This window comes from Psittacula echo (assembly GCF_963264785.1).
Source record: "Psittacula echo genome assembly, chromosome: 7".
NCBI lineage: Eukaryota > Metazoa > Chordata > Aves > Psittaciformes > Psittacidae > Psittacula > Psittacula echo.
Window position 1 is genome coordinate 7,275,838 of NC_137740.1, and position 23,842 is coordinate 7,299,679.

General features: G+C 41.2%; 2 protein-coding genes across 3 annotated transcripts in view; one reads left to right on the forward strand and one right to left on the reverse strand.

Moving 5' to 3' along the window:
- TUT4 (terminal uridylyl transferase 4) overlaps positions 1-17,591 on the forward strand; it is a 48,937-nt gene extending 31,346 nt beyond the window's left edge. The window contains exons 19-30 of one of the 2 annotated variants that reach the window (XM_080622982.1): positions 646-735; positions 2,525-2,638; positions 3,730-3,807; positions 4,182-4,359; positions 4,842-4,889; positions 4,976-5,058; positions 7,021-7,136; positions 8,668-8,828; positions 9,789-9,886; positions 12,383-12,908; positions 15,333-15,506; positions 16,494-17,591. In XM_080622982.1, the coding sequence (XP_080479108.1) occupies positions 646-735; positions 2,525-2,638; positions 3,730-3,807; positions 4,182-4,359; positions 4,842-4,889; positions 4,976-5,058; positions 7,021-7,136; positions 8,668-8,828; positions 9,789-9,886; positions 12,383-12,908; positions 15,333-15,506; positions 16,494-16,585 (1,758 nt within the window). In that variant the 3' untranslated portion in view covers positions 16,586-17,591. The remainder of the gene's footprint in view (positions 1-645; positions 736-2,524; positions 2,639-3,729; positions 3,808-4,181; positions 4,360-4,841; positions 4,890-4,975; positions 5,059-7,020; positions 7,137-8,667; positions 8,829-9,788; positions 9,887-12,382; positions 12,909-15,332; positions 15,507-16,493) is intronic. The other variant, XM_080622983.1, reaches the window with a different exon arrangement.
- A 761-nt stretch (positions 17,592-18,352) lies between these two features.
- On the reverse strand, positions 18,353-23,044 carry PRPF38A (pre-mRNA processing factor 38A). The gene is made up of 10 exons (XM_080624263.1): positions 22,807-23,044; positions 22,578-22,737; positions 21,535-21,656; positions 20,941-21,026; positions 20,661-20,771; positions 19,995-20,107; positions 19,490-19,516; positions 19,314-19,411; positions 18,933-18,981; positions 18,353-18,691 (listed from the first exon to the last, which is right to left on the reverse strand). Exons 1-10 carry the CDS (start codon positions 22,934-22,936, stop codon positions 18,649-18,651), a joined length of 939 nt encoding a protein of 312 aa, XP_080480389.1. The 5' UTR covers positions 22,937-23,044; the 3' UTR covers positions 18,353-18,648.
- Positions 23,045-23,842: the final 798 nt, after the last annotated feature.

Genomic DNA, 23,842 nt, shown 5'->3' on the forward strand with positions numbered 1-23,842 from the left:
TAAGCACCTGCATGTGTTTGGTTTTGTGTTCAAAGAAGGCTTTTTAATTCATTGTAATTTGCTCAAATAATAATTTGAGGGAATGATTTTGAAGCCAGAATTAAAACGCTTTGTGTTTGGTTTCTTCTCCTACATGCGTTAAATTGAGTGGCCTATACCTTCAGCCCAACCCAAGTAGCTCTGTAAGCTGGTACAGAGCAGCACCACACAAAGCATTTTTGTGAATGTTTTTTACAAGCTGTTAGTTCCATATTCATCGTGGCCTTTCTGCCCTCGTGAGTATCAGTACATCTCATCCCAGCCTACATGTAACACAATGGAATTGCATGATTTCTTATATAATGGGCTCACATTCACCTGTGAAGAAACAATTCGTGGAACTTGTTCCAGTGTGAGTCATCTTAGATACTTCTTTGCTGGTGTTTTCCAAGGTTCTTATTAATGTTACTGCATTAATACTGCAGTGATTATACCTTTCAGTTACATTTGTGCAAGAAAAGTTGAATGCATTTTAAGGAATATTGTGTGGGGTTTTTTTGCCCCCAGTTGCATTATGCAGCTTCTGTGTTTGAAGTGCAGACTGTGCTGTAATTAACCATAAATGACATGGAAACTCATGTTTGATTTCCTTTCTTTTATCCCCAGGCACAGCATAACACAAGAATGCTGGCTACATACGCAGCTATTGATCCTAGAGTGCAATATCTGGGCTATACAATGAAAGTTTTTGCAAAGGTAATACAAAAAGAAGGTACTTACTTGTATAATACAGTGTTTTCTGACACAGCCACTGAGTTTGCCTTTTCTAATACCAACTGGAAAGGAGATGTCAGAATGTTACTAACATGAAGTGCACTTTCCTAAGCTTGCTGTGCTCCATCTGATTGTGTGTGTCAGAATTAGCTTCTTTAGTCTTGGTATCCTCTCTATCTGTTGGAAGATTTCTGTCTTAAGAGGAAGCTGATGAGAGGAAAACTTTAATTTTTAAAAAATTCAAACCAGCTTCAATGCAAAAAAAAAAAAAAATCCATCCCCAAAATTGAACAAAACTGGGGAAAAATGGTGACTGTGAGGTGTAGGAGTACGTGGCTGTGCATGGGCTTCCCAAATTTCCATATCTAAGATCAGCCCAAAGATTATTGCAACTTTCTTCTGGCATACTTGCCTTGCTTTACTTACTGTGCAAGTCAGGAGTAGGTGTGAGTTGATAAATGAATGCCTGAATCTCTACTTGATGTGTCTAGGACGTACATTTGACTTTAAGAGTTTGGAAATACCCAATCCAAATAGCGTTAGACTATTACAGAGTCTTTGATAATTCAGACATGGTGTTTCTTTTTATTCAAGCTGCAGCCCCCAAACACATCCAAAGAAAGCTTAGTGGAACAGGGACAAATAAAAAATGGGTTACAGAGATTGCATCATGCTACTAGATGTTAATGTAATAAAATATATCAAGGGGAATGAGATAACTTCGTTCCAGAATGCAATGGACATGTTCATTATGCTGTCACCAAGACTACAAATGATATTTTTCTTGGTGTAGTCACAGTAATGCAGACTATTGCCATGTCTTTTCTGTGTCCAGATGAGAAATGCCTTGTGTTGAGAATGCTTTTTCTTGGTAGTATTGCATATTTCTATACACATTCTAAAAATCTTACTGTAAAGACCAAGTTTCCAAGTTGTGGGACATATACTCTTGAATGTATGTGTATGGAGGTGACTTCATAACTATACGAATACTCTGTGTTTAAGCAAAATGCTTCCTCCTTTGCTTGCATTGGCAGAAAAATCAGGAACAGCTGTTTGCTGTTGCTGATGTGAAAGTAATTTGTGAATCTTCTGGTTTTTCCAGACGTAGAAGGTTAAAAATGTGTTGTTTGTTATGACCCATGCTTGAAGCAAAGGGTAGCTTAGAATCTAGCAGGTGCTGTGGAAAGGTTATACTGTAATAAGATTTTCAAGCATAGTAAGGTAATTCACTGATGTTTGTGCAGGCTGGACCCTGGTTTAATTCGGTATGTGTATGTATGCTAGCAAAATGCCACGTATTGCCTAAGCTGCTGGTACAGCATGGAAATACTTGCTTATTAATTCATTATGTTTTAAAAGGAGAGAACCAAACCTAAGGAATCATAGAAACAGCTCTAGTAACATGAGTTTAGGAGGATAAGATTTTACAGTACTGAAATGACATCAGACGTGGAGTTTTGTTGGGATTTCTGTTTGGGGGCGTTTGATTTGTTGTCTTCAATTTGGCACAAAATAAACTAGAAACAAACTTCAGCTATGAGGCTTTTCTGGCTTTCTGTTAGTCAAGTTATGCTGTGGATGTGCCAGATGGCACTTGACTCAAGGCATATTTATTTTTTAGTCTTCATAAACCAATTTTTAGTGAGGAGGTGAACGTATTTTCTGTTGCTGGTGGGGTTTCTGGCTGCTCTCTGACATAGTCGTTAGTCTTGAGTAATAAACTGTAAATTCAGCATTTTTACAGTGCATTTTCAATGTATTTTTCCAGCGCTGCGATATTGGTGACGCGTCCCGTGGCAGTCTGTCTTCATATGCCTATATTCTTATGGTTCTGTACTTTCTACAGCAGAGAAATCCACCAGTTATTCCAGTTCTCCAGGAGGTAGGTTTTCAGAAAAAGAGGCTATGAAAATAGATGTGCTGTTTTCTCAAGCCAAATGTGAGAGGTCTGGGCTTTTAGGATCAGGGGGATGAATGAAATATGGGGGACCCTTCTGCATTAGCATGTTCCTAACTCCCACTTGGTTTGACTGGGTAAAACTTAACCAAGAAAATCACAACAAAATGGAGAATCTGTTGGACCTGGGTTCTGCTGCTACATTTACTTTGGCATTTTGGTCTTGCGATGGTATTTATATGCTGAGCAGGATAGAAAAAAATTGGCAGGTGGTGTGGAGAGAGGGAATTGTAATTATGAGACTGCACCAGATGCTCTTAAATGCGAATCCAGCTCTTACACTGTTTATTGTCAGAAGCATTATTTATTGCTCAACATCTTATCTGTAAGAGAAAAGGTTTATTTTATGGTTTGATGGGGGGGGAATAAGATAACTATTGCATTGGTGCAACTTTAAAGATACTACTTTACATGTGCCAGGAAACTTTATTAAGAAAATAACATTCTGTACCTCCACCGCATGGGTGCGGAGAATATAATTAGTCAGCTATCTCCTTCTTCCTGGATACTCTCAGGAACTCCCAAGCACTTCTTAAAATAAGCCCTTTCTGACTTCATTGTTGCCTTCATGCAAGAGGAAAGTTGGCTTAAGCACTGCAGTGAAGACTCAGACGTTATTGCTGATACTTAAGTAGTGGATGGGGGTTGTTATTTTATTGCTACCCTGAGAATGCGTTTAAATAACAGTGGAATTTCCCCTTGGCTTTGCTAAAGTCAGAACGTAATAGGAGTCATATAAAGTCTCCCTAGAGATTTTGTGGGCAAGAAGGATGTTGGAATCTTGGTGAGGTAATTTCAGTCATGTTTTCTGATTTGCAGAAAAACAAGTAAAAATATCAAATAATTTGAGCGCATTATAGCAATAATGCAAAATGACATTCAAGCTTTTTACCAATGGGAAACTCTGCGTTTATAAGAAGTAATTGTTAAAAGATGTATATTTTCATATTACTACTTAGCAGCATTATGATGACTTTGAATTAGAGTGATAACTGTGTTCTTCTCTATTTTGGCAGATATTTGATGGAAAACAGATTCCACAAAGAATGGTGGATGGATGGAATGCCTTTTTCTTTGATGACATGGAAGAACTGGTAATATTCTAATTCCAGAAAAGTCACTAAAAGCTTGTTTTTCTGGGAAAGTAATGCATTTCTAACACTGTAATGTATAAAAGAGTTGAACTTCAATATCCATAGCATTACGATTTCCCAAATGAGTCCTGTTTTGCTGAAATTAGTGTCTGCTTTTTCTTGGTTTCTTTTAAATCATTTCTAAATAACATAAATCAGGAAAAAATACTTTTTAGTCTTAATAAACAGTCCAGGATTGAGGTAGTGTTGTCTGCATTAATATAACCTTATTTTAACCAAGAGAAAACTGTTCACGGTAGACAAACTCAGTAGTTCAGGAGGAGAAGCACTTCAGTAGCTGTAGCTGGATAAATTGTGTTTTCAATTGCCTGCAGAAGAAGCGTCTGCCTGCTCTTGGAAAGAACACAGAATCTCTTGGAGAACTTTGGTTAGGGTTGCTGCGATTCTACACTGAAGAATTTGACTTCAAGGAATATGTGATCAGCATCCGGCAGAAGAAGCTGTTAACTACGTTTGAGAAACAGTGGACATCCAAATGTATTGCTATTGAAGGTATTCACCTGCTGATTTTATATTCCATTCATAAGGGAGTGATGAACACTGTTGCTTGAGGCCCTGTTCTCCTTGTTGCACGGGGTGGATGGAGTCTTGGGTGAGATGGGTTAGTGCAAGGTGTCCCTGACCATGGCAGGGGGTTGGAACTAGATGGTCTTTAAGGTCCTTTCCAACACTAATGGTTCTATGATTCTAGGATCCTTATGTGAGGAAAGTACTACCAGTGTTTGAAAAAAGCATTGTTTGCAATTCCTGCAGCTTACGAAATGAGATTAGACTCGTGTAACTTTTACTCTACGTCAGGGAATTGCTCTGTCTTTCTTATGACTAGTCAAATTTTTAAAACACTCAGCATTGCTTTGCTATGATCTACTCCATAAGGACATTTAAAATGGAATTCTCTATGTTACAATAAAAACTTTTTGTTGCAGTGTATTTTTTTTACAACTCTGATTTGGTTTTTTCCCTTTTTTACACAGATCCTTTTGACTTGAATCATAATCTCGGTGCTGGAGTCTCCAGGAAAAGTAAGCTATTAATGTCTACTAATGATGAATTTCTAATGTGTTGTGCCTTTCCTGTTGTTACAAATAACTTTGTCTTTCTTCAACAGTGACCAATTTCATAATGAAGGCATTTATCAATGGGAGAAAACTATTTGGCACCCCATTCTACCCAACTGTTGGAAGAGAAGCTGTAAGTTTTCATAGTTTCTAGTATGTTTTTTACTTCATCCACTGAATTATGCACCCAAAGCAAATCTCTTACATGTGTTTGTCAATTTGATATGCATAATATATGTAATTACACATGATCTGCCTAAAATGTACAGCTTAGTATTGGGCGTATGGCTTACTAAATTCACAGGAGTACTTAGATGGGTGATGGGTATTTTTGGCAGGTTTGGGGAAAGAATCTTTTGGGTTTGGGTTTTTGTATAAATCTTTTCATTGTGCGACATCAAGTGTTGTAGAAAACTGCTAAATTGGCTACAAAACCCAGAAACAGCTTCAGGAACTTTACTGGCTATTCATGTGGCTAAGGAAAACAGACTCACAAGGACATTTAACTTAAATGTTACTTACATTTTACTTATTTTTCCAGTTGGCGGGGAAAGTAAAGGATTGCTGCTTAAGGAAGGAAAAGGACGATGAACAACTCTTTTTCTTTTTTCTTTAATCATTTCACCTTCAAAACTTGCGTAGTGAGTCAGGGTCAGGAGTGTGTTCATGCTACATCCCATTAGAGAAGGTGCTCCTCTTGTGCTACAGGATCCAGTCATCGATGCGTAATAGAGAACTATTTTTGTATGAGCAGATAAATCATCTGAAATTAATATTTTTGATATCTACTTAGGTGTTTCTAAGACAGTTTTAGAGGTCTATTCTCCCACTGGCTTTCACCAGGGTTTGTGTTTCCAGGAGATTTTGAAAGTCTTGTGAAGTTTTATTTCCCCTCATCCTTCCCTATCCCATCATTTCCGTTTTCTTACTTTAGTGATGTTCTTTTCTGAGTGTGTATTAAATGTTCTTTGCTGCAGTGATTGTGTTCTGTGCTGTGCCTAATAAAAATAAGACCTGTTTTTATACCGGGCTTTTGAGTACTACTGTGATACAAATAATAATGAATTACAGTGTGGATGTAGTTATCTGTAACTGACAAATATGTGAGCATATGTAATAAATGTTTTTGCTAAATAGTTTAATTGTTTGCATACATATTCAAGACAAGGCTATAGTGCTTCTGGAAAGCATATACTGTGTGTTTGTGTATGTGGTCATTTGTGTTCTGCCTCACCTCAGATTTTCACTGAACGTTTTCCGTAAGGATAAAAGCAAGACACAAAGCAGCCTTGGCATGCAGATGAGCTGTCTCTTATGTGAAGGAAGGAATGCTAGTAGTAGTATTACATAGCATTTTATTTCTCCAAAGTGCCCAACAAAGAAGAAGTTCTCTATCTTGTTTCTGAGCCAATGTCCTGTATTGCAGCTCAGTGGTACAGAGAGGAAACTAGCAAAAAGGTTCAGTAAATTACCTGTCTACAGTAGGACTTTGTTCCTGAGCTGGGGTTAGGACACTTCTGTTTGTACCTCTCTTTCAGTCTTTCAGGCAAGAGTCTTTTCACAACATTTATGCTACTTAGAAGCTGTAAAGTGTGGCCTTTGTGCTGACACACATCAGAACTGCAGCCATCGTTAGCAAATTCCACAGAAAGGGGGTGATACAGGTCAGCATGCTGCTGTTTCCCACCCGAGCTTTGTTCTGTCTAGGGGGATATAATCATGTCACGTTGGAGGGGACACAGGCTGCTTTGGAAGATGTACAAGCAGTGACTCACATACCAAATAGATCATGCGCAAAAAAATTGCCCTCTGAAGAGTCTTTGGGGAAGCAGAAGGTAGGCAGCAGGCTGGAGCATGGATAGGTTCTTCAAATTCAGCTGCTGGCCCTAAGACTGAATACCCCTTTTTTAGCCCAAACTGCTCCATGTCTCTGAAAAAGCTGCTGTTATCTATGGTAGGAAAAGGACTATGTATAGTTCAAGTAGCAGTAAAATTCAGGGAACAATATGAAATGAGAGCTGTCCTTTTTGCTTTCATTTCTCAGTCTTCTAGATGAATGGTTTATATATGGTATCTGTTGGTTGTTTTTTGATAGGAGTACTTTTTTGACTCAAAAGTGCTGACAGATGGGGAATTGGCACCCAACGACAGATGTTGTCGTGTTTGTGGAAAGATCGGTCACTACATGAAAGACTGCCCCAAGAGGAGGAGGTAAGCAATGCACAAAGCTAGTGTAAAGTCTTTTGAGATTAAATCAGGAGAGATTTGGATATCTGAAATTTTAATGGCTGTGAAGAATATGCTGAATTGCAGAGAAAATCAAAGCTTTGTATCTCATCCTCTACTTCCTGCCCAGTTTTTGCTTTCTGAACACTGTTTCTGGTCATCTCTTGAAAAGAGTTTTTATGCAAGCACACACAGTAAAATGAACAGTCTGCAATATGTTAATACTTATGCTTCATGATCTGTCTGTAGTTACAGCTTAGCTTAAAATTTAGATGACTAAATGATCTTTTTATAGTGTAAACATTCAGATGGACTGCACATTTTGTAATACATTTAAATGGATTTCCTGGAGTGATCATGTTGAATTTGGCACTTGTACATTAATTGCATTTAGGAGTTTTGGATCCTGAATTCCTGCAAGAAGAGTCCCTAGTACATGCAAGTCAACGTCTCCAGAAGAGTTTAGCAGGAGCTGACAGAGAATGTGTACTCCTCACATTTTTGCATCTTTCAATTTTTAATGTTTTAATAGTTTTTAGTGTAGGTTGTATGACCTCCTAAAACTTAGGTTTAGGAATTTAGGAAAAAACTTAGGTTTAGGAAAACTTAGGGATTTAGGTTATGGGTTTTTCATTTACTCGTTATGTTCAATTGTGTTCTTCTTAATTCTTTATAAGATTCTTGGTCTGTTCCTGCTACAAAGTCCTTGTTTACAGCTTTTTATTCAGTCAGCAGAGTCCAAGATACATGAAACTGGCCTGGAGCCCTAAGGTGACAGACAGCCTGACTATTTCTTTCAGCTGCTTCCTTAACATACTGCTCAAAAGCACTTGAATTGCATCATCTCTTTCCTTACATCTGCCTCAGGAAAAGAAGTTGATCTCTTCACATGAACTGCTCCTACAGCACAGCCACACAGAATCTCTCTCAAATTATGTATACAGCTCACAAAATAGTATTAATATTTTCCAATCCTGCAGATAACCATGCGTAAAAAAGACCTTTACTTCTTGTCTTGGCTCCTGATGACTAGTTCTTCTGTTTGTTGTATTGCTACTTAGTGTTTGAAAGAGCCTCAGTGCTTTCTTTCACATCCTATCTAGGCTCAGGATGCTAATATACTCTTACAGAGAAATTTGCCATCTCCAATCAGGCTGAGGTTATATCCACATGATACAGCTCACTTGTTTTGTGTATATTCTGACTCAGTGGGGTTATTGATAGAACTACTCCCAAACTAACTGGCAGGTTAGGCCTACTTACACAGTCTGTACTAATACAGGTAACTCAGATAGCTTCTGGATTATTCTGAGGAGCTTCTAAATTTGTTACATTTTTGCAAACAGGTTGTTAACAAGCCAGATCCTGAAAGTGTTTTTCTGGGATTCCTAAGATACCTGTGTTCATACAGCTGTTGGTTACGTGACCATTTCCTTTGAACATAATCAGTACAACAACTCAACAAGAGATTTTTGTGTGTGGTTTTGTGATACTGCTAATAAAAGTTATTATTCAGGTTGAAGAAAAAGGAGAATGAGAAAGATGATGAAAAAGAAGTGAAAGAAGAAGATAGAGAAACAAGAGAGAAAAGATGTTTCATCTGTGGCGATGTGGGTCATGTTAGAAGAGATTGTCCTGAATTCAAACAAACCCGTCAGAGAAATAATAGCGTACCAGGTAAGTTAGTTCATGTGTGCTAGTATAATTTGAGGGCCTTTCTCTCTAGGTTTCTACACAGACCTGGTATTATCTTAAAGAAAGAACCCTGCAACTAATTATTTCAGTCATTGTAAAGACAGTTTTTAGCCTAAGTGTTGTTTTTCTTCAAGAGGAGTAATGCCTCCTGAAGTACAGTCTTTGCATGGGTGGTAAAAATGTACTCAGCAGTAAGTGTAGTGTACTGCAGGGTATTACATTATTTGTCTTCCACTCACAATGGGTGCATTTAGGAATAGTTATAATAGCAATAATTGAATGCATTTCCTCTTCCAAATGTTTCTCAAATTGTCCTGGGTTCAGCTAACCCTCCATCATCTGTGAGAGGTGAGTAAATATGTTTTCACCAAAAAACAGTGGTCTTACAGTAACACTTCCAAAAGCATACGGATGCATTGGGAAGCTAGATTTCAAGTTACTTGTAGAAATTAGAAATAAGTCTAACTGCAAATACATTCAACCTTAGGAGGTCCATGAAAAAGTAGAGAAAGCAATGATAAAGGAACTTCAGAGACAGCCTTGCTGGTTTTCTGTATTCTCATATCACTTACATTCTTTTTTGGTTTTCGTTTGCCCAAAGTTTCTGCTGTCGCTATTTAAAATCCCACCTCTTACAGCAGTAGTGTGGAAACCTGTGTAAGCCTGTATAAAGTAGCAGTCATGCCTGATAGCAAAGTGATCTTTGTTCACGCTAGAATTTGTGTTACTCAGAATTGGAGTTTGGGTTTAGCTGCTATACCTATTAATATCAACTGTTGCCAGTAGAGGGAAAGCTTTCCACTTAAAGGAGAGGAGACATTAAAGTGATTTACCTACTCTGCCTCATATGAGGGTTAAGGGATTGCTGACTCCAGTTCTGTGTTCATTGTTCTGTCATCCATAACCTTGTGGGGTTTATTAACATTTTCTTTCCTTGATTAGGCACCCAGTTGGTCCGAAGCATGGTAAATTCACAGCTAGTGGCTGTGGGTCAACAACAAGCAGAACGACCCCTGCGCACTAGACAGTCATCAGAATGTGTAAGTTCCAATTAGCTATAGTACTGAAGTAAGCAAGCTGTAGCAAACCAGCGATCCTGAGCCATGCTAGGAACAGGTTTGCACAGGGTTTTCTCAACAGATTCTGGACTTGATAATGACAACATTGCACTCTGCCAGTTAATGAAACTTCGATTTATAATGTGTATAATATCTATAATGTCATGTCTCTTGGAGAGCATTTGTGATCTATCAGTACAGAAACAAATCGTCAAATTTCATCTGAGAAATTGCAGTTCCGAAAGGCCAACTTCACTGTCTTTGAGATTTAAGCTAGGTTGCCTTTTGGAGTCTCGTGCTTCATTATTCTGAGGTTACTAAAGGAGGTAAAACAGAGCTCATTGTTAGCATGCTTAGGTTTGTGACTGTCATGATTCTCTGTGGTCTAAGAGAACTGTATAAAGGCACTGTCATGAACAGGCAGGGAACACAGATGAATTGTACTTTCATTCCAGATGTCTCACAGGCACAAATCTGCCGGAGCACACAAAAGCACAAATTTTAGTAGTTTGCTCTAGAATTTGTTGAGGTTGCTATAGAATTAGATAACATATGTTTAACCTGGCTATTTGAGCAAATACAGCTGTTGGCATTTATTGTGTTTTGGAGTACAGGATACAGCAGAAATTGATTAATTTGAAGATATTATTCAGAGAAACACATGCCTGCTAATGAAGATGGCAAGTAAGCAAACAGTAATCAGGGCTGCTGATCACAAATGCTCTTTGTTCAGTTTACTACTTTAGGTATGGAGTATTTCCTAACTGATAAGCAAGCATTTATTGGAATGTTTCCTCCAGTAACAGACTTTATGGAGTCATTTTTACTATGATGTTCTGTTAATGAGGGACTGATACAGCCCTAATCTAAGCAAAAGGCTGAACTGCCACCATGCTATCACATGACACAGGAGTGTCTCTGTAGGAGCCTTCTATTTCTGCTTGGGAAACTGAAGCTGGACATGCGGGTGCAGTCAGGCACATCATGCACACCAGACCTACTGCATGTGCACATTCGTATGTCATATGGAGGTCACAGGCTCTGTATTTGTGTGTTGCATGGTTGTCATTTGTCCAGGATTTCTTGGTGAATATGTGCTGTCCTGGGATTATTTGAGGAGAATGGGAAGAGGAATGTTAGTGGGGAAAGAAAAGGAAAAGCAGGAGTGTGGAAGCACACCAAGAGTCTAGAGCTTAACATCTCTCCTGCTGCTGGCATGTTCAGGGAATGCTTGTGGTGGTTTAATGTTTGCTGGAAGGCTGTAATCAGTGCGTGTGCTCTATTTTTAAAACATTTAAGCTGTTAAACTAGTTATTGTCTTTCAAATCCCAGGTTTTACCTTCTTGTCCTGGTTTGATAGGAAGGCATAGGAGACACTCATACTGGAACAGTTGGAACAGCAGCAGGGAGCAGTCCCAGTTTCTGGGCTTCATCTTTTGCCCAGACAGACACACAGCATGCTGCTGTAAGGAACACGCTGAAAAGCGTTATGGAAGACGAGTGACTGCCAGTTTAAACAGACAGGCAAGCAGTCATGGATAGTGACAAGCTGCAGAGACCTTTAACTAAAGATGTTTGCCAGCAGCTGAGTTACTTGAAGCTGAGCTGACTGTAATTTATGGAGGGAGACAAGCAACTCCAGGGGGAGTTGAGATCTGAGATTCAGGTAATCATCTTTGGTTTAGGTAGCTGTCAGTCACTTGTATTTCCCTCTGGAGACATCTGTCTTGATGGCATCACTATCTTGTTTCAGTACTTAAAGCCAGATTGGCTTAATCCAGACACTGGTAATAAATTTTGGCCAATAAAGAGAGGAACTCTTTTCCGAGCCACCTCAGCTCTTGAAGTGCTTCTCTACTTAGTTGCAATACCAGAGAGATGAAATAGGTTCATGCCTGTTTCTGTTGCTGGTGAAAGGGAAAGCTTTGTAAGAGCTCTGCAAGGTAGTAACTGCTATTTCTGTGCTTTTAGCCATGGCCTAACATCAGGATATGGAGGTTGAAACTGGGGGTTTGGAGTTTCAATTTCTTGTTTAACAGATTAAATAAAAATTAAATATTAGGAACTTACTTTGTAATGACTTTAAAAAGTGTCTGTAGTAATAAGAACCACTCTATTTAGAGGTAAGGTAATGAGTTATGAGATTCTGGGCTGTAAATAAGTAGGGTGGGGAAGACAATGATTAAAAACCAGAAACAGATGTGTGAGGAGTCTAGTGAAGAGCCTGGGGCTAATGTTTGCTCAGAATGATGTTTCTGGGATGTGCCACATTAACAGACCAAATTATCTGATGGTGAAAATCAGTGTCAGTCTAACTGTACTTACTTAAACCAGCAGGAGCTTGGGCACAGTATTTGGGGTGTTGCTGGGGAGTGCTTTGCCTTTTTTTATGCATAGTCTAATACAGTGAGTGCTTATTAAACACCATTAAATAGCTAGTGAACTAATCAGAAATACATACTTTTTTTTCCCCTCCAGTCTGATTCGCATCAGTCATCTTACTCTCCACAACCTCAACAATTTACACAGAATTCCTCTCAGCCAGCCTCCATTAACCAGACTCAGCCACAACCAATATCCCAGTCTAAGCACGTTCCGCAACCACAGCAGGGTGCACAGCCACCCCATCAGGTCCAGCTGCCTTTGTTTAACTTTCCCCAATCTCCCCCAGGTCAGTATTCCACCTTGCATAACCTGGGACTACTTCAGATGCACCATCACCACCAAATTCAGCTTCCCAACACTTCTTGGCCTATTCATGGGCCCGTTATTCACTCTGCACCGGGTAACCCTGCTCATTCTACAAATGTTCCATTTTCTATGAGATCTGGCAGCAGCAGCACCCCAAATAACCAGAGCAGTGTAAGCTTGAATGATCCCAGTATCATCTTTGCACAGCCTGCTGCCAGGCCCATGGGAATCCCCAGCACTTCTCATGAGGGACACTGGCACAATCCTGTGACTCCAAACTCACTGGTGAACAATGGCACTGTGGGGAATTCAGGTAACTCTTCTCTGTTGTATCAAACCTCTCGCACTTTGTGTACAAGTATTAAGTGTTACAGAAACAGCTAACTTTTTCAACTTGTTTGATATTACAAATAAGATGCTTAAGAAACTAAGTCATCACCTTCACTGTCTTAATATTTTCATAGGAAAAAAAATCAGGTGTGTTTGATCATTGTAACTTTTAAGCATTGGTCCTGTCTGCCATTAGTGGCTGTGCAAGACATGAGAAATCATGCATTCAACTGAGAAATGGTCTAATAATTGTCTGAGCCTAAAGCATGTTTCTGTTGACTATGCTTCTGTTTGCGTTAGGTAGTTTATTAGGAGCGTGCTGAGACTGCAGCTACAAACTTAGAGACTGGCAGAATTATGTTAGTGCAAGTTGAATATTGCCTCCTTGCACTGAGTGCAGTATAACATGATCTTAGACACTTTTAACCACCATAATGTCAATGTTGTTTCCTGAAAATACTTCATAGATTCTCCCTGCAACAAAGTGGGCAACAGCCTTTTGCCTCATGCCAAAGCCAAGTACATTTGTGTGCTTGAGGCTGAGAAAAGCAGTATATTGTGATTAAAGCCCATACAGTTTTCTGTGCAGTAGAAACCATGGCAGCCCCTAAATTTTAACTGTGACCTTTATTATAATGGTCTTCTGATTTATTCCGAGTGTGTAACTTCTCCTATGTTTAAAAAACTATACCTATCATACAATGTACTGATGCAGCTGCTCACCACGAGGTGGAAATGTTGATCATCCTGCACAGCCTTTCTCTGAACTGATAAGGCAACTGACAGCAACAGCAGATTTTCAGCTGAGCCAAGGGCATTGGATGAGGTATAACTCACCAGCAAGTTGTAGATATTTGTTGAAATGCTGGAGATTCTTGTTCTGTTCAGAGCTCTGTGGAGAATATATTCTAGGGGATACAGAAACTGCTCCCAGTGGTTTTTGTGCCTTCAGTGGGCTTTGCCCCTATCTCTCCATTTCTGATCTTAATCCTCTGTCCAGGAGCATCTGTCCCCTCCTCCATGTCCACCCCCTGCTCTTACTTTCTCAAAGCAGCTCCTTCCAGTCCAAATCTTGTTACCCAAGTAGCTGCTTTCTTTCAGAGAGGCTCCCTAGATCTAGTTTCTGCTCCATTCTCCCTCAACACATCCCGTTTCTCATCAGTCAGTCCCTTTTCCTTTTGCTCTCAGTCTGTTTGCTTCCACTGTTGTCGTGCCTGCACAGGTTTCTCAGTTCTCTTGTACTCTCAGTCACAGTATTTTTTCCCCCCCAGTTGCTCAACTTCCATCTATTTCCAATCTTGCCACATTCCTTTCCCTAGTTCCCAGTTCCAGTATTTTTCCTCTTTGTATTTAAATCAGTTTTGTTTCCTGTTTGGCTTAGATGCCATTAAGGTGGGGTGGCTGGGAAGGCACATATAGCGATGAGCTGTGTGCTCTGAAGCTTGCTTTCTTACTTGCTTGGGATATTTGAGAACACTTAGGTTCATGGAAACTGGCTTTCCTCACATTCTTTCACTGACTTGGAAGGAGGAGCTTTGTTTTCAGCAGACAATTGATCAGAAACCAGCCTGTTAGAAGTTACAGACAACTTTTTTTCATGCACACTCCAGAGCCATGATCCATGTTTTATTATATAAACATGTCCCTTTTATTTAATGGAAGTCTGTCTGCAGGGGAGCTGATACGCTGAAGGATAGTTACTTACATGTCTTTATTCATTTTTAAATGGACATTGATGAGGTATTTAAATTAGCAGGCATTGCTAATTGTCTTACAAAATTGGGAGCTATGAATATAGCATTTGCTGTCAGCTGTTGTGTGTCCTGACTCCTTGGATGCTTGATTTCTCATACTTAATGCTGCAGTAATACCCGATTTACAAATAGAATAGTTACAATTTATGTACTTACTTAAAAAGCTTTAATTTTCCTTTGTAAAAGTCTATTTTAAGTTGGTTCGATGACCTAGATACCAAGTTTCTTAAGCATACAAGAATTAGTGGAATTCCAGTGTACATCCAAGATTTCTTGCAGTAGGATAATAGCTTTTGTGTCACAGCTATGTCAGTGATAGTGAATATCATTGTGGGATCAGATATTAGTAACATTGTTCAGCCCTTGTGTTTTTCATCACAAGAATGACATAGGAATAGTGAAATTGTAGGTCTTGATTTTAATACTGATTCATCGTCTGCCTTTCTCCCCAATAAATTCTGTTCTAGTGAATAACAAAGTAATTTAGGTGGTAATTTTTACTGATGTATGTTTTAAAAAGAGCAAGAGTAGCACATCAGACTAATCTCAATAAGTCCCCTGCAAATTGTTATTTAAGATGTAAACTGTATTTGTGACTTACTGTTTAATTATTTCAACTTGCAATGTGCTTTTCCCTTTCAATTGAAAACTAGATCAGGGTTTCCAAGGACAGTTTGGTAAAATGAACCCTCCTTCTGTCCCTTGGGACCATGGGACCCCTACCCATTTTCCTCTCCTCCGAGGAGCGTGGCCTTACAATATGCCTCAGAACTACATGCAGCAGGGAAATGCCAGCTACCCACCGAGCAAACCTTTCTACCCTCAAGGTACTAGAATTAGTATATGAATCAACAGCTCATGCAACATGTCTCTTTACTGTCTCAAAGGCTTTAAAAGCCAAGGAATCATGTTTTAATTGCTAGGCTCCCTGGAACCATAATGAATCCAAGAGTCAAATCAACGCTTCAGCTTCCTGTATGGATAGATGGATGGATGGATGAAAATCATTGTGGGAGGGATGGGGTTATATCAAAATCTGAGATCTGAGCCAGTCTGCAGTCTGTTGCCTCTTCTTCACTGCTGCTGTCTCACTGTAGAGCCATCTCTGCTTCAATAGAGGTTAAGATGATTTGCCCCGGACATGTTAAAATGGAGAATTTTTTTGTCCTAATTCCTTTTCTTGTGGGAATAACTTAAATAGATACAAACTTGCTAAGACCAGACAATAATCCAGGTTGCAAGGGGCCTCTGGAGTCAGCCAGCCCAGCCCGGGTGCAGTCAGGGCAGCACTAATGGCGGTTAGGTCAGGTTCAGTTCCTTGCGGTGCTCTGAAGGACTGACTCTTTCTGATGCTAGTGAGTGGTAAAGGTGTGTTCAGCATCTGGCAGGGTGTAGGAAGACCACCTTTGGCTCCACCAAAAGAGAAACTATACCCAAGTTTTACAGAGAGTCCTGCAATTGACATGTAGTTGGGTCACCTGGTCTAAAATGAGAGATACTGGCACCAAATCTGTTTTCCAAAATCCATTTGCTGTAGCAAGGTGTCCAAGTGAGACCCAGATTCTGTTTGTTAAGTAACTAAAGCAATGCACCAAAATGATGTCTTGATGATGGTGAGGGAATTTTGCAGCCAGGATGAAAGTAATTACTGCATTGTCCCATTAAATGGGTTAGTTGTGCAGATAGCATTTGTGTCAGGCTAGTAAATGGCTTTATTTCTATTTATTTCTAAGTAAGACTAGTACATTGAATATAGCCAAGCACTGTTAAATATATTTAAGTTGCTGAAGTAATTGTAATCCATTTTCTTTTAGCTGGTCCACTGATGCAGAGTAACCAGCGGTTCTCGCTTCTGTCTCAAGGACACCCACACTTGAATCTGAATTACATTCAACAGAAAAAGTGAAATTCAGTGGGATTGGGGCGGGCGGGGGGAGGAGGGGAGGAAGAAATTCAGGTTCTGATTTAAAACCTTAATGCAACGTGTTTAGATACAAGATTATTTAAGACTGTTTTTAAACTGTATCATTTGTACATAGATATGAACTATAGTTTTTACTCGTATCACGAAGCCGAGTGATACAAATTTCATCTATTTTATTACCCTATTTTTAAGGGGAATTGTGTTTTGGTTTATCTTGATAAACTGTAAAGAGAGAGAATTTTTAAAATTAAGTTCTTTATTTTCTATTAGCTGTATTCATACTTTGGTTGCTTCAGACTTTATATATATTGTTCTAAAAACAAAGAATAAAATTAGAAGGGGATTTCATGTGTTTAAAGATTTGTCACTTCTATTCTTTACAGAACGATGTAGTGCCAAAAACCTTTTTAAAAGAAAAATAAAACTGCAAAAAAAAAAGGACAGAAGACTTTTTCCTCTTCCCTGTTTGTATGCATGCTTGCATCTAACTGGCATCAGGAAACCTGGATAATAAAAAGGGCTTTAATTCAGGTATCTCAAAGAAGAGATGAAAGGTGAGCAGCTTTAACAAGTCCTACCAGCAGTAGATCGGGTTTTCCCCATGCTGCTGCGGTTGCACGTGCTGTTCATAGCCACTGTGTGTAGTGTGAAACACTTGAGGGGGAAGAGTATACCTGCTTTTGTGTTCATGAACTTTGCAAGTTGGGCTCTGCCATGAGGTAATTTGAAAGGGACTTTTCCATATTACTTCTTGTGTTGTCAACACTGTAAATGTCAATTAAATGGAGTGTTCAGGAGCTAAACTTGTCATCCCTGCTCTCAAAGCAAGACTATGAATAAAGGGATGGTACACAGTATCACAGTATGTTAGAGATTGAAAGGGACCTCAGAAGATCATCTAGTCCAATCCCCCTGCCAGAGCAGGAACACCTAGATAAGGTTACACAGGAATGTGTCCAGGTGGGTTTTGAATGTCTCCAGAGAAGGGGACTCCACAACCTCCCTGGGCAGCCTGTTCCAGTGTTCTGTCACCCTCACTGAGAAGAAGTTTCTTCTCAAGTTTAAGTGGAACCTCTTGTGTTCCAGTTTGTATCCATTACCCCTTGTCCTATCATTGTTTGCCACTGAGAAGAGCCTGGCTCCATCCTCGTGACACTCCCCCTTTATATATTTATATACACTAATAAGGTCACCTTATTAACTCGTATTAACACAAGGGGGTTAACAACTGATTTCCAGCAATACGTAATTAAATGTACTGAGAACTGTAACTGGAATAGGAGCTTAATGATTCTCTATTTGAAAGACGTGAGACTTGCTGAATGCTAAATTCATTGAGAGAAGGTAGAGCTGAGCCTAATTGTGCCACGTTGTGTCACACGTAGGCCATGAGCTATGCTCACAGTAGTGGCTTACTGTCTTTAAGTACAGCAGGTGACCTGTTGCCTAAACAGTTGCAGTGTTTTGTACTACTTGAAGCTTCTAAACTGTCTGACAGTGTTAGAACTAAGGGTGATTCTTACGTAGCTGTTACTGATTCTTTTGGGTGTGGGAGAGTTGTTTAACTCTTGCTTTTAGCAGACACACGGGATTAGGACAGTCTTCGTTTCTTTCCTGTACTGGAGGTTTGAAATCATTCAGGCTGGTAGCTCTTCAGTGTCTGTAACTTGAACATACTCTCACCTTGGCACCTTATTCGAGAATGAAGCCAGTTTCAACAAAACAAAGTATAATGAAAGAAACAGCAAGGAAGGTCTAAAGACAAAAGCCCCATTTTTTTTATTGCCCTTCACTGTTTTTTTACAGGCCTTGAGAAAAACAATTTAAAAAGAGACCTCAAATTCTATCATGAGAATACACAGCTACATAAAAAATGTCCTTACCTTTCTTTTAGTTAAAAACAAACAAACAAGACTTGTACAGGAGGAGGAATAAGGGAATGGACTGCTAAAGCAGCCAGTACATATCCAGCTGTCCCATAATGCACATAGGACAGTATTTGACTGCAGTTCAAGGTCCCTGAACTGTGGGCTGCATTTAGTTTGTTATTCATTCCCTCGCCGACTCTTCTTGTGACTTTTCTTAGATCTGAAGCAGAAAAAGAGAAAGGCCACATGACACAGTACTAGGAACTGTGGAAAGACCAGTATTAAGTGGTGGTTTCTGTGGTCAAATATGGACAGTGTGACTTGACTGCAATACCAAGGGAACTGTTATGAAATACCTGATTTCTAACACTGTAAGAAGACCTTCAGTTGGCAAGATTAAATGACAAGTGAGAGGTCCTACAGCAGTACACACACCCTTAAGAAACAAGCCAAGCCTTTACCTTTCAGGTGATTTGGAATGACTTCTGTGTCTGTGACTACGATGATGACCTAGGAGATAAAAAAAGTGTTACTTCCATAGACCCTGAATTCTTTCTTGTTTTGCTCATGCAATCTGTTTCTAGTGACCAAGTGTCCTAGATAATGCCAGAGCAACCCCACTCTTAATTATGCACTCAAATTAACCTCCTGGTTTAGCTGAAAAAGTTACTCAAGGCAATTTTGCATGTATTAAAGGAGTTCTCCAGCTGTGCTTTCACTTAATCAGCAGTTTTATGAGCCAGATTAAGCACCTATGCCACCTTCCTGATACCTTGACTTCTTGCAGTGGATGTTCTACTGATAAAGACTTGCCAGAGTTAATGTGTGAGTGACAAAACTACCTGGAGATTTAGATCTCGATCTGTGCCGCCTCTCCCTGGATCTGCTCCGGTGTCGCCTCGGACTTTTGCTGCGATGCCTCTCTCGGCGTGGCGATGGGCTGAGAGAGAGGAAGCTTTTAAGAGAGCCATACTAAAATGCACACATGCTAAGATTAAATAATAGAGTAAAATACTACCTTCTTCTCTTTGGAGAGCGGCTTCGCCTGTGATTGGGGGAGAAAAGAAAGTGTCACTAAAAATCATTAGCAGAACCAGCTGTTTAATGTTCAGGGCTTCCCTTGCACTTCCCCCTGTGTCCTCAGTGTGTGTTTGGTCTGCTGCGCAGGTTTCTGGGCTGGCCCATACAGTGACCAAACGCAGTCAGTGATTTTTTCTGACTTACTATTTAAGAACTGTTAACTGGATTATCTCTGCAGCTTACAGGAAAACAAGGCATTTGGTTCTCCTTAGTATCTTTGCTGTATCGTCCAATAAAGTTGACCAGCAAGTTCAAGAGTTACAGGCTAGAGAAAGAGGCAGACAGGGTGACTGTGACAGTGCACCATCAGCTCCTTCCTTCAGAAAGTAGACGAAGGAATTGGGAGGTGTAAGAGATCCTGGCTGAACTGTCATCTCCTGTGCTTTGCTCCAGCCATCTGCAGTATTATAGGTAAGAATACTGCTCCAAAAGAGCCACGTCACCTTCTTGGAGACCTGCTCCGGCTCCGCCTGTACCGCACAGCGGGAGATCTGCGAGGCTTATCCAGGTCTCTATAGCCTCTTCTGCGGTGGTCAGGAGATGGTACTCGCTCCAGCTGGAAACGATGGCAGGGAGGGAAGAGGTTTTGTTTCAGCCAAGTTTTTAAGCAGTAAAGATTTCTGAGCAATTAATATAAATTACACCAGTCCTGTGATGATGTGTCCCCAGCCTCAAGTCTCTCATACTCAGAAGTGAGTGGTAATGCCTGAGCTTGCCAAGTGGAAATTAACAGTCACCTCTCACTGCTGATTGTTCATTAGTCCAGCAGAACTGACTATGACGATCACCATAACCTTCATCATCACCTTTAGTTTTCTACATTATACATGCATGTAAACCAATTTGTCTAATATATATTTAACACAGAGCAGGTCCAGATTTGTGAATTTCAGGAGACAGAAAAGGTGGACAAACACAGAGCACTTGAGAACCATTCCAAGGTGTAACAAGTACTTACAAGCAGCATATATGAAAATATATTAAGGGGGAGATAGGAGTTGCAAGCAGCCTCCTGATGTCTCCCCTCAAATATTTCTCACAGGCCATAAAGTGTTTTGCAGTGGTCCAGCCCCAGCTTTAACTATCCCTTCCCAAAATACTTCACCAACCTTTTCGTCTTCCTCCTCCTCCTCCTCGCTAGATTCTACATCATCCATGTCTTCTTCCAAAGCACTGACACGAGGCTCAAGTTGCTCAGCTTCTTCCAGGACATATCGTTTCTATGAGAAATTACAACTTTATCTTCAACCCCAGTAAGAACAAACACCTGAGGAGGCAGCTTGTGTGCTGAAAGGGCCTGTATCACAGTTTTACACAGCAAGCCAGCAGCTGATTCAACCACTGAATCTGATGCAGTTAACAATTCCATAACCATCTACTTTTCCAAACCTGTAATCGAGGCAGAATGATGTCGCATACACGTTCCTCGTGGAGTAATTCATCAATGAATTCATCCACATGCATCAGTTCAAATTCTGGGGGAGCAAAAAAATCACATTGAAAAGACAGAGAAGATGAACACTGGTGGCTAGAGTAAAGATGAAACACTTGAGACAATTCACGTCAAGTGGACTGTACAAACAAGTTGTAAAATCCTTCTCAAAGATGAGGAAAATCATTAGGCCTGTCTTGCAAAAAGAAAATTACTGCACAGCTGGGATTAGCAGATTCACAGTGCTAAAACAGCACTCAGACGGTGTTTGCTTTGGTATTTATGGAACTGCATTTCAGTACCCAATAGGAAAGACAAGCACTTGGGGAAAGCAAAATAAGCAAGGCAGTTCCCATTTGTGTAAGTCAGCGAGACCAGCAGCTATTGAAACAATGAATAAATAAAGTAAGCTTTCACAAAGGTGGTTATGCCACAATTTTCAAGCTTATATTGCTAAAAAGAATATTTATCTCCACCCAGCAGGACGTGTGTTCTTAACAGCAGGTCACCTGTGAGGTACTAAGAACCCACCACCAAGCAGGAGTGCTTACCCCCATTTCTGTTCTGACTTTTTATTTTTCTATAGTCGTTGTACAGTGGTTCCAGGTACTTGTAGCAATCAATGGCAGTGCCTGTCAGCCTCATGTACAGCGCACCAAGCATTCGGACATACCTGAAATGAAACCAGTTTGTGGAACTCAGCTTTTGGTAAAGTTAGAAGTTTAGATAAGCGTTTTTCCTGTAAGATTCTGAGGCAAAGCAGTACACTGAAATAAACAGAATACATAACAGTTGAGATTGTCTCCTTACAGTACTGAAGTATACATATAAGTATCTATATACTCAACTATACATACATCATCTTTATTATTATTATTATTATTGGTATATATTATATCAATTATATACATACTATATTTCTAATTTATTTTTAGTGCATTATCACTCACAAAGATGACAAAAATGCTGAAGGAAAATTAGATGAACATTGCTTCCTTAATCAGAGACTGGTTTGTGTTGGAAAGGACCTTAAAGCTCATCCAGTTCCAACCCCTGCCACAGGCAGGGACACCTTCCACTAGAGCAGCTTGCTCCAAGCCCCTGTGTCCAACCTGGCCTTGAACACTGCCAGGGATGGGGCAGCCACAGCTTCTCTGGGCACCCTGGGCCACCCTCACAGGGAAGAATTTATTCCTAATATCTAATCTCAATCTCCCCTCTGTCAGTTCAAAGCCATTCCCCCTTGTCCTGTTACTACAGGCCCTTGTAAAAAGTCCCTCCATATTCCTTGTCAGCCCCTTTAGGTACTGAAGGCTCATTAATGCACCTCATCCTAGATACCTGGGGTGGAGGTATCCTATTCCCAGCACATCAACAGGAGGTATTCTATCCCCATGGCACAGAGGCAAGCGTTCCCACGACAAGGTGATCAGGAAACCAATCTTGACAACAACAGGAAAGCCATACTTTTAGCAAGAAGAGTTTATCAGGGCCCACAAACAGCTAAAACATACCCTGCGGTTTCCCTGGCTGTTTCGGTTAATTTCACTCAGTACAACAACCAAAAGAGGGAAAAATCAAGCCACCAACTTACTTGAAGTCCTCGTTTTTTATGAACTCCACGATGATGTCCTTTTCCGGCTGGATCTGCAGCATCTTCAGCGTCAAGCATAAAAACGGAGTAGGTTTAATGTTCCCGCCATAGACTCCCCCCACGTACTTCAGCTCCATGGCCTTGTCCACCACCAGCTCGGCTACAAGAGGGACGGGCGGTTAGCTCTTCTCCGCGCCGGGCCCCTCCCGCTCCAGCCCGCCCTCCATACCCGTCAGGCCGAAGCACTCCTCCTTCCAGTACTTAGACTCGTAGATGCGGGTGCGGATAATCTTCTCCACCAGGTACTGCGGGTTAGTCCCGTGGATGCTGTGCGCGTCCTTCACCGTCCGGTTCGCCATGGCGGCCGCTACACCACCTCCGCGCCGGGCCGCCCCGCTCCCCTCCCGAGAGGGGCTGAGCCCACTTCCGCTTCCGGGCCACAGCAGGCGGCCGCCATCTTATTTGCGGGCAAGAACACCCCCTTCCGCTTCAGGGCGCCAGGGACAAACATGGCGGCGCCGGTCCTCTCCGGCCTTTTCCCGCCCCTTCTGCGCGCGCCGCGGGGGCGGGGCCCCGGGGACGGGTTTGGCGGGTAATTCTATTCTGGAGCCCGTAGGGGTGCGGGTTGTTGCTGCCGCCGCCGAGGCTCTGCGGTCCCTGAGGGGCAGGCGTGGGTGAGTGGCTCGGTGTGAGGTGGTGGAGCGCCTCCGGTGCCTTTCGGTACATCCAATCCGGCGGTGCTGATGGCCCCGTTCGGCGTCATGGCCGCACCGGTGGAGCGGCAGCGAGCGGGTTCGCTGACGGGAGAGCTGTGGCCGAGCTCTCTGAACGGCCTGGGGCGGGTGAGGGGGGTGTTTTCCTGAGCTCCGCGGGCTGTTTACAGAGGCAAAGTTCTTATTTATGGGGGGAAAAGGAAAAAAATAGTGAAAAAACCCTGGAATTTTCAATCAGCCGTCGCGGCGGGGGTCGGCGGGCCCCGGGGAGCGGGAAGGCTCGGCGGTAAGCAGGGAGCAGCTGATAACCACCGCTGTGAATAAGCAAAGCAGGCAGGAGAATCGCGTGTTTGTCACAAAGTCATCACAGACTGGTTTGGGTTGGAAGGGACCTTAAAGCTCATCCAGCTCCTGCCACGGGCAGGGACACCTTCCACTAGAGCGGGTTGCTCCAAGCCCCATCCAACCTGGCCTTGAACACTGCCAGGGATGGAAGTGTGTCAGCGACTGTGAGGTGTGTTCCTAAAGCTGAGTGTTGAACGATCCACTGCG

Bases quoted from the DNA above. Each gene is read 5' to 3' on its own strand.
- PRPF38A (XM_080624263.1), bottom strand. From the start codon at position 22,936: ATGGCGAACCGGACGGTGAAGGACGCGCACAGCATCCACGGGACTAAC. The intron at 20,108-20,660 runs GTTGGTGAAGTA...CATCGTTTCCAG, and splicing joins AGGAGGAGGAAGACGAAAAG to CTGGAGCGAGTACCATCTCC. The intron at 19,412-19,489 runs GTAGTATTTTAC...CCTCTCTCTCAG, and splicing joins CGCTCTCCAAAGAGAAGAAG to CCCATCGCCACGCCGAGAGA.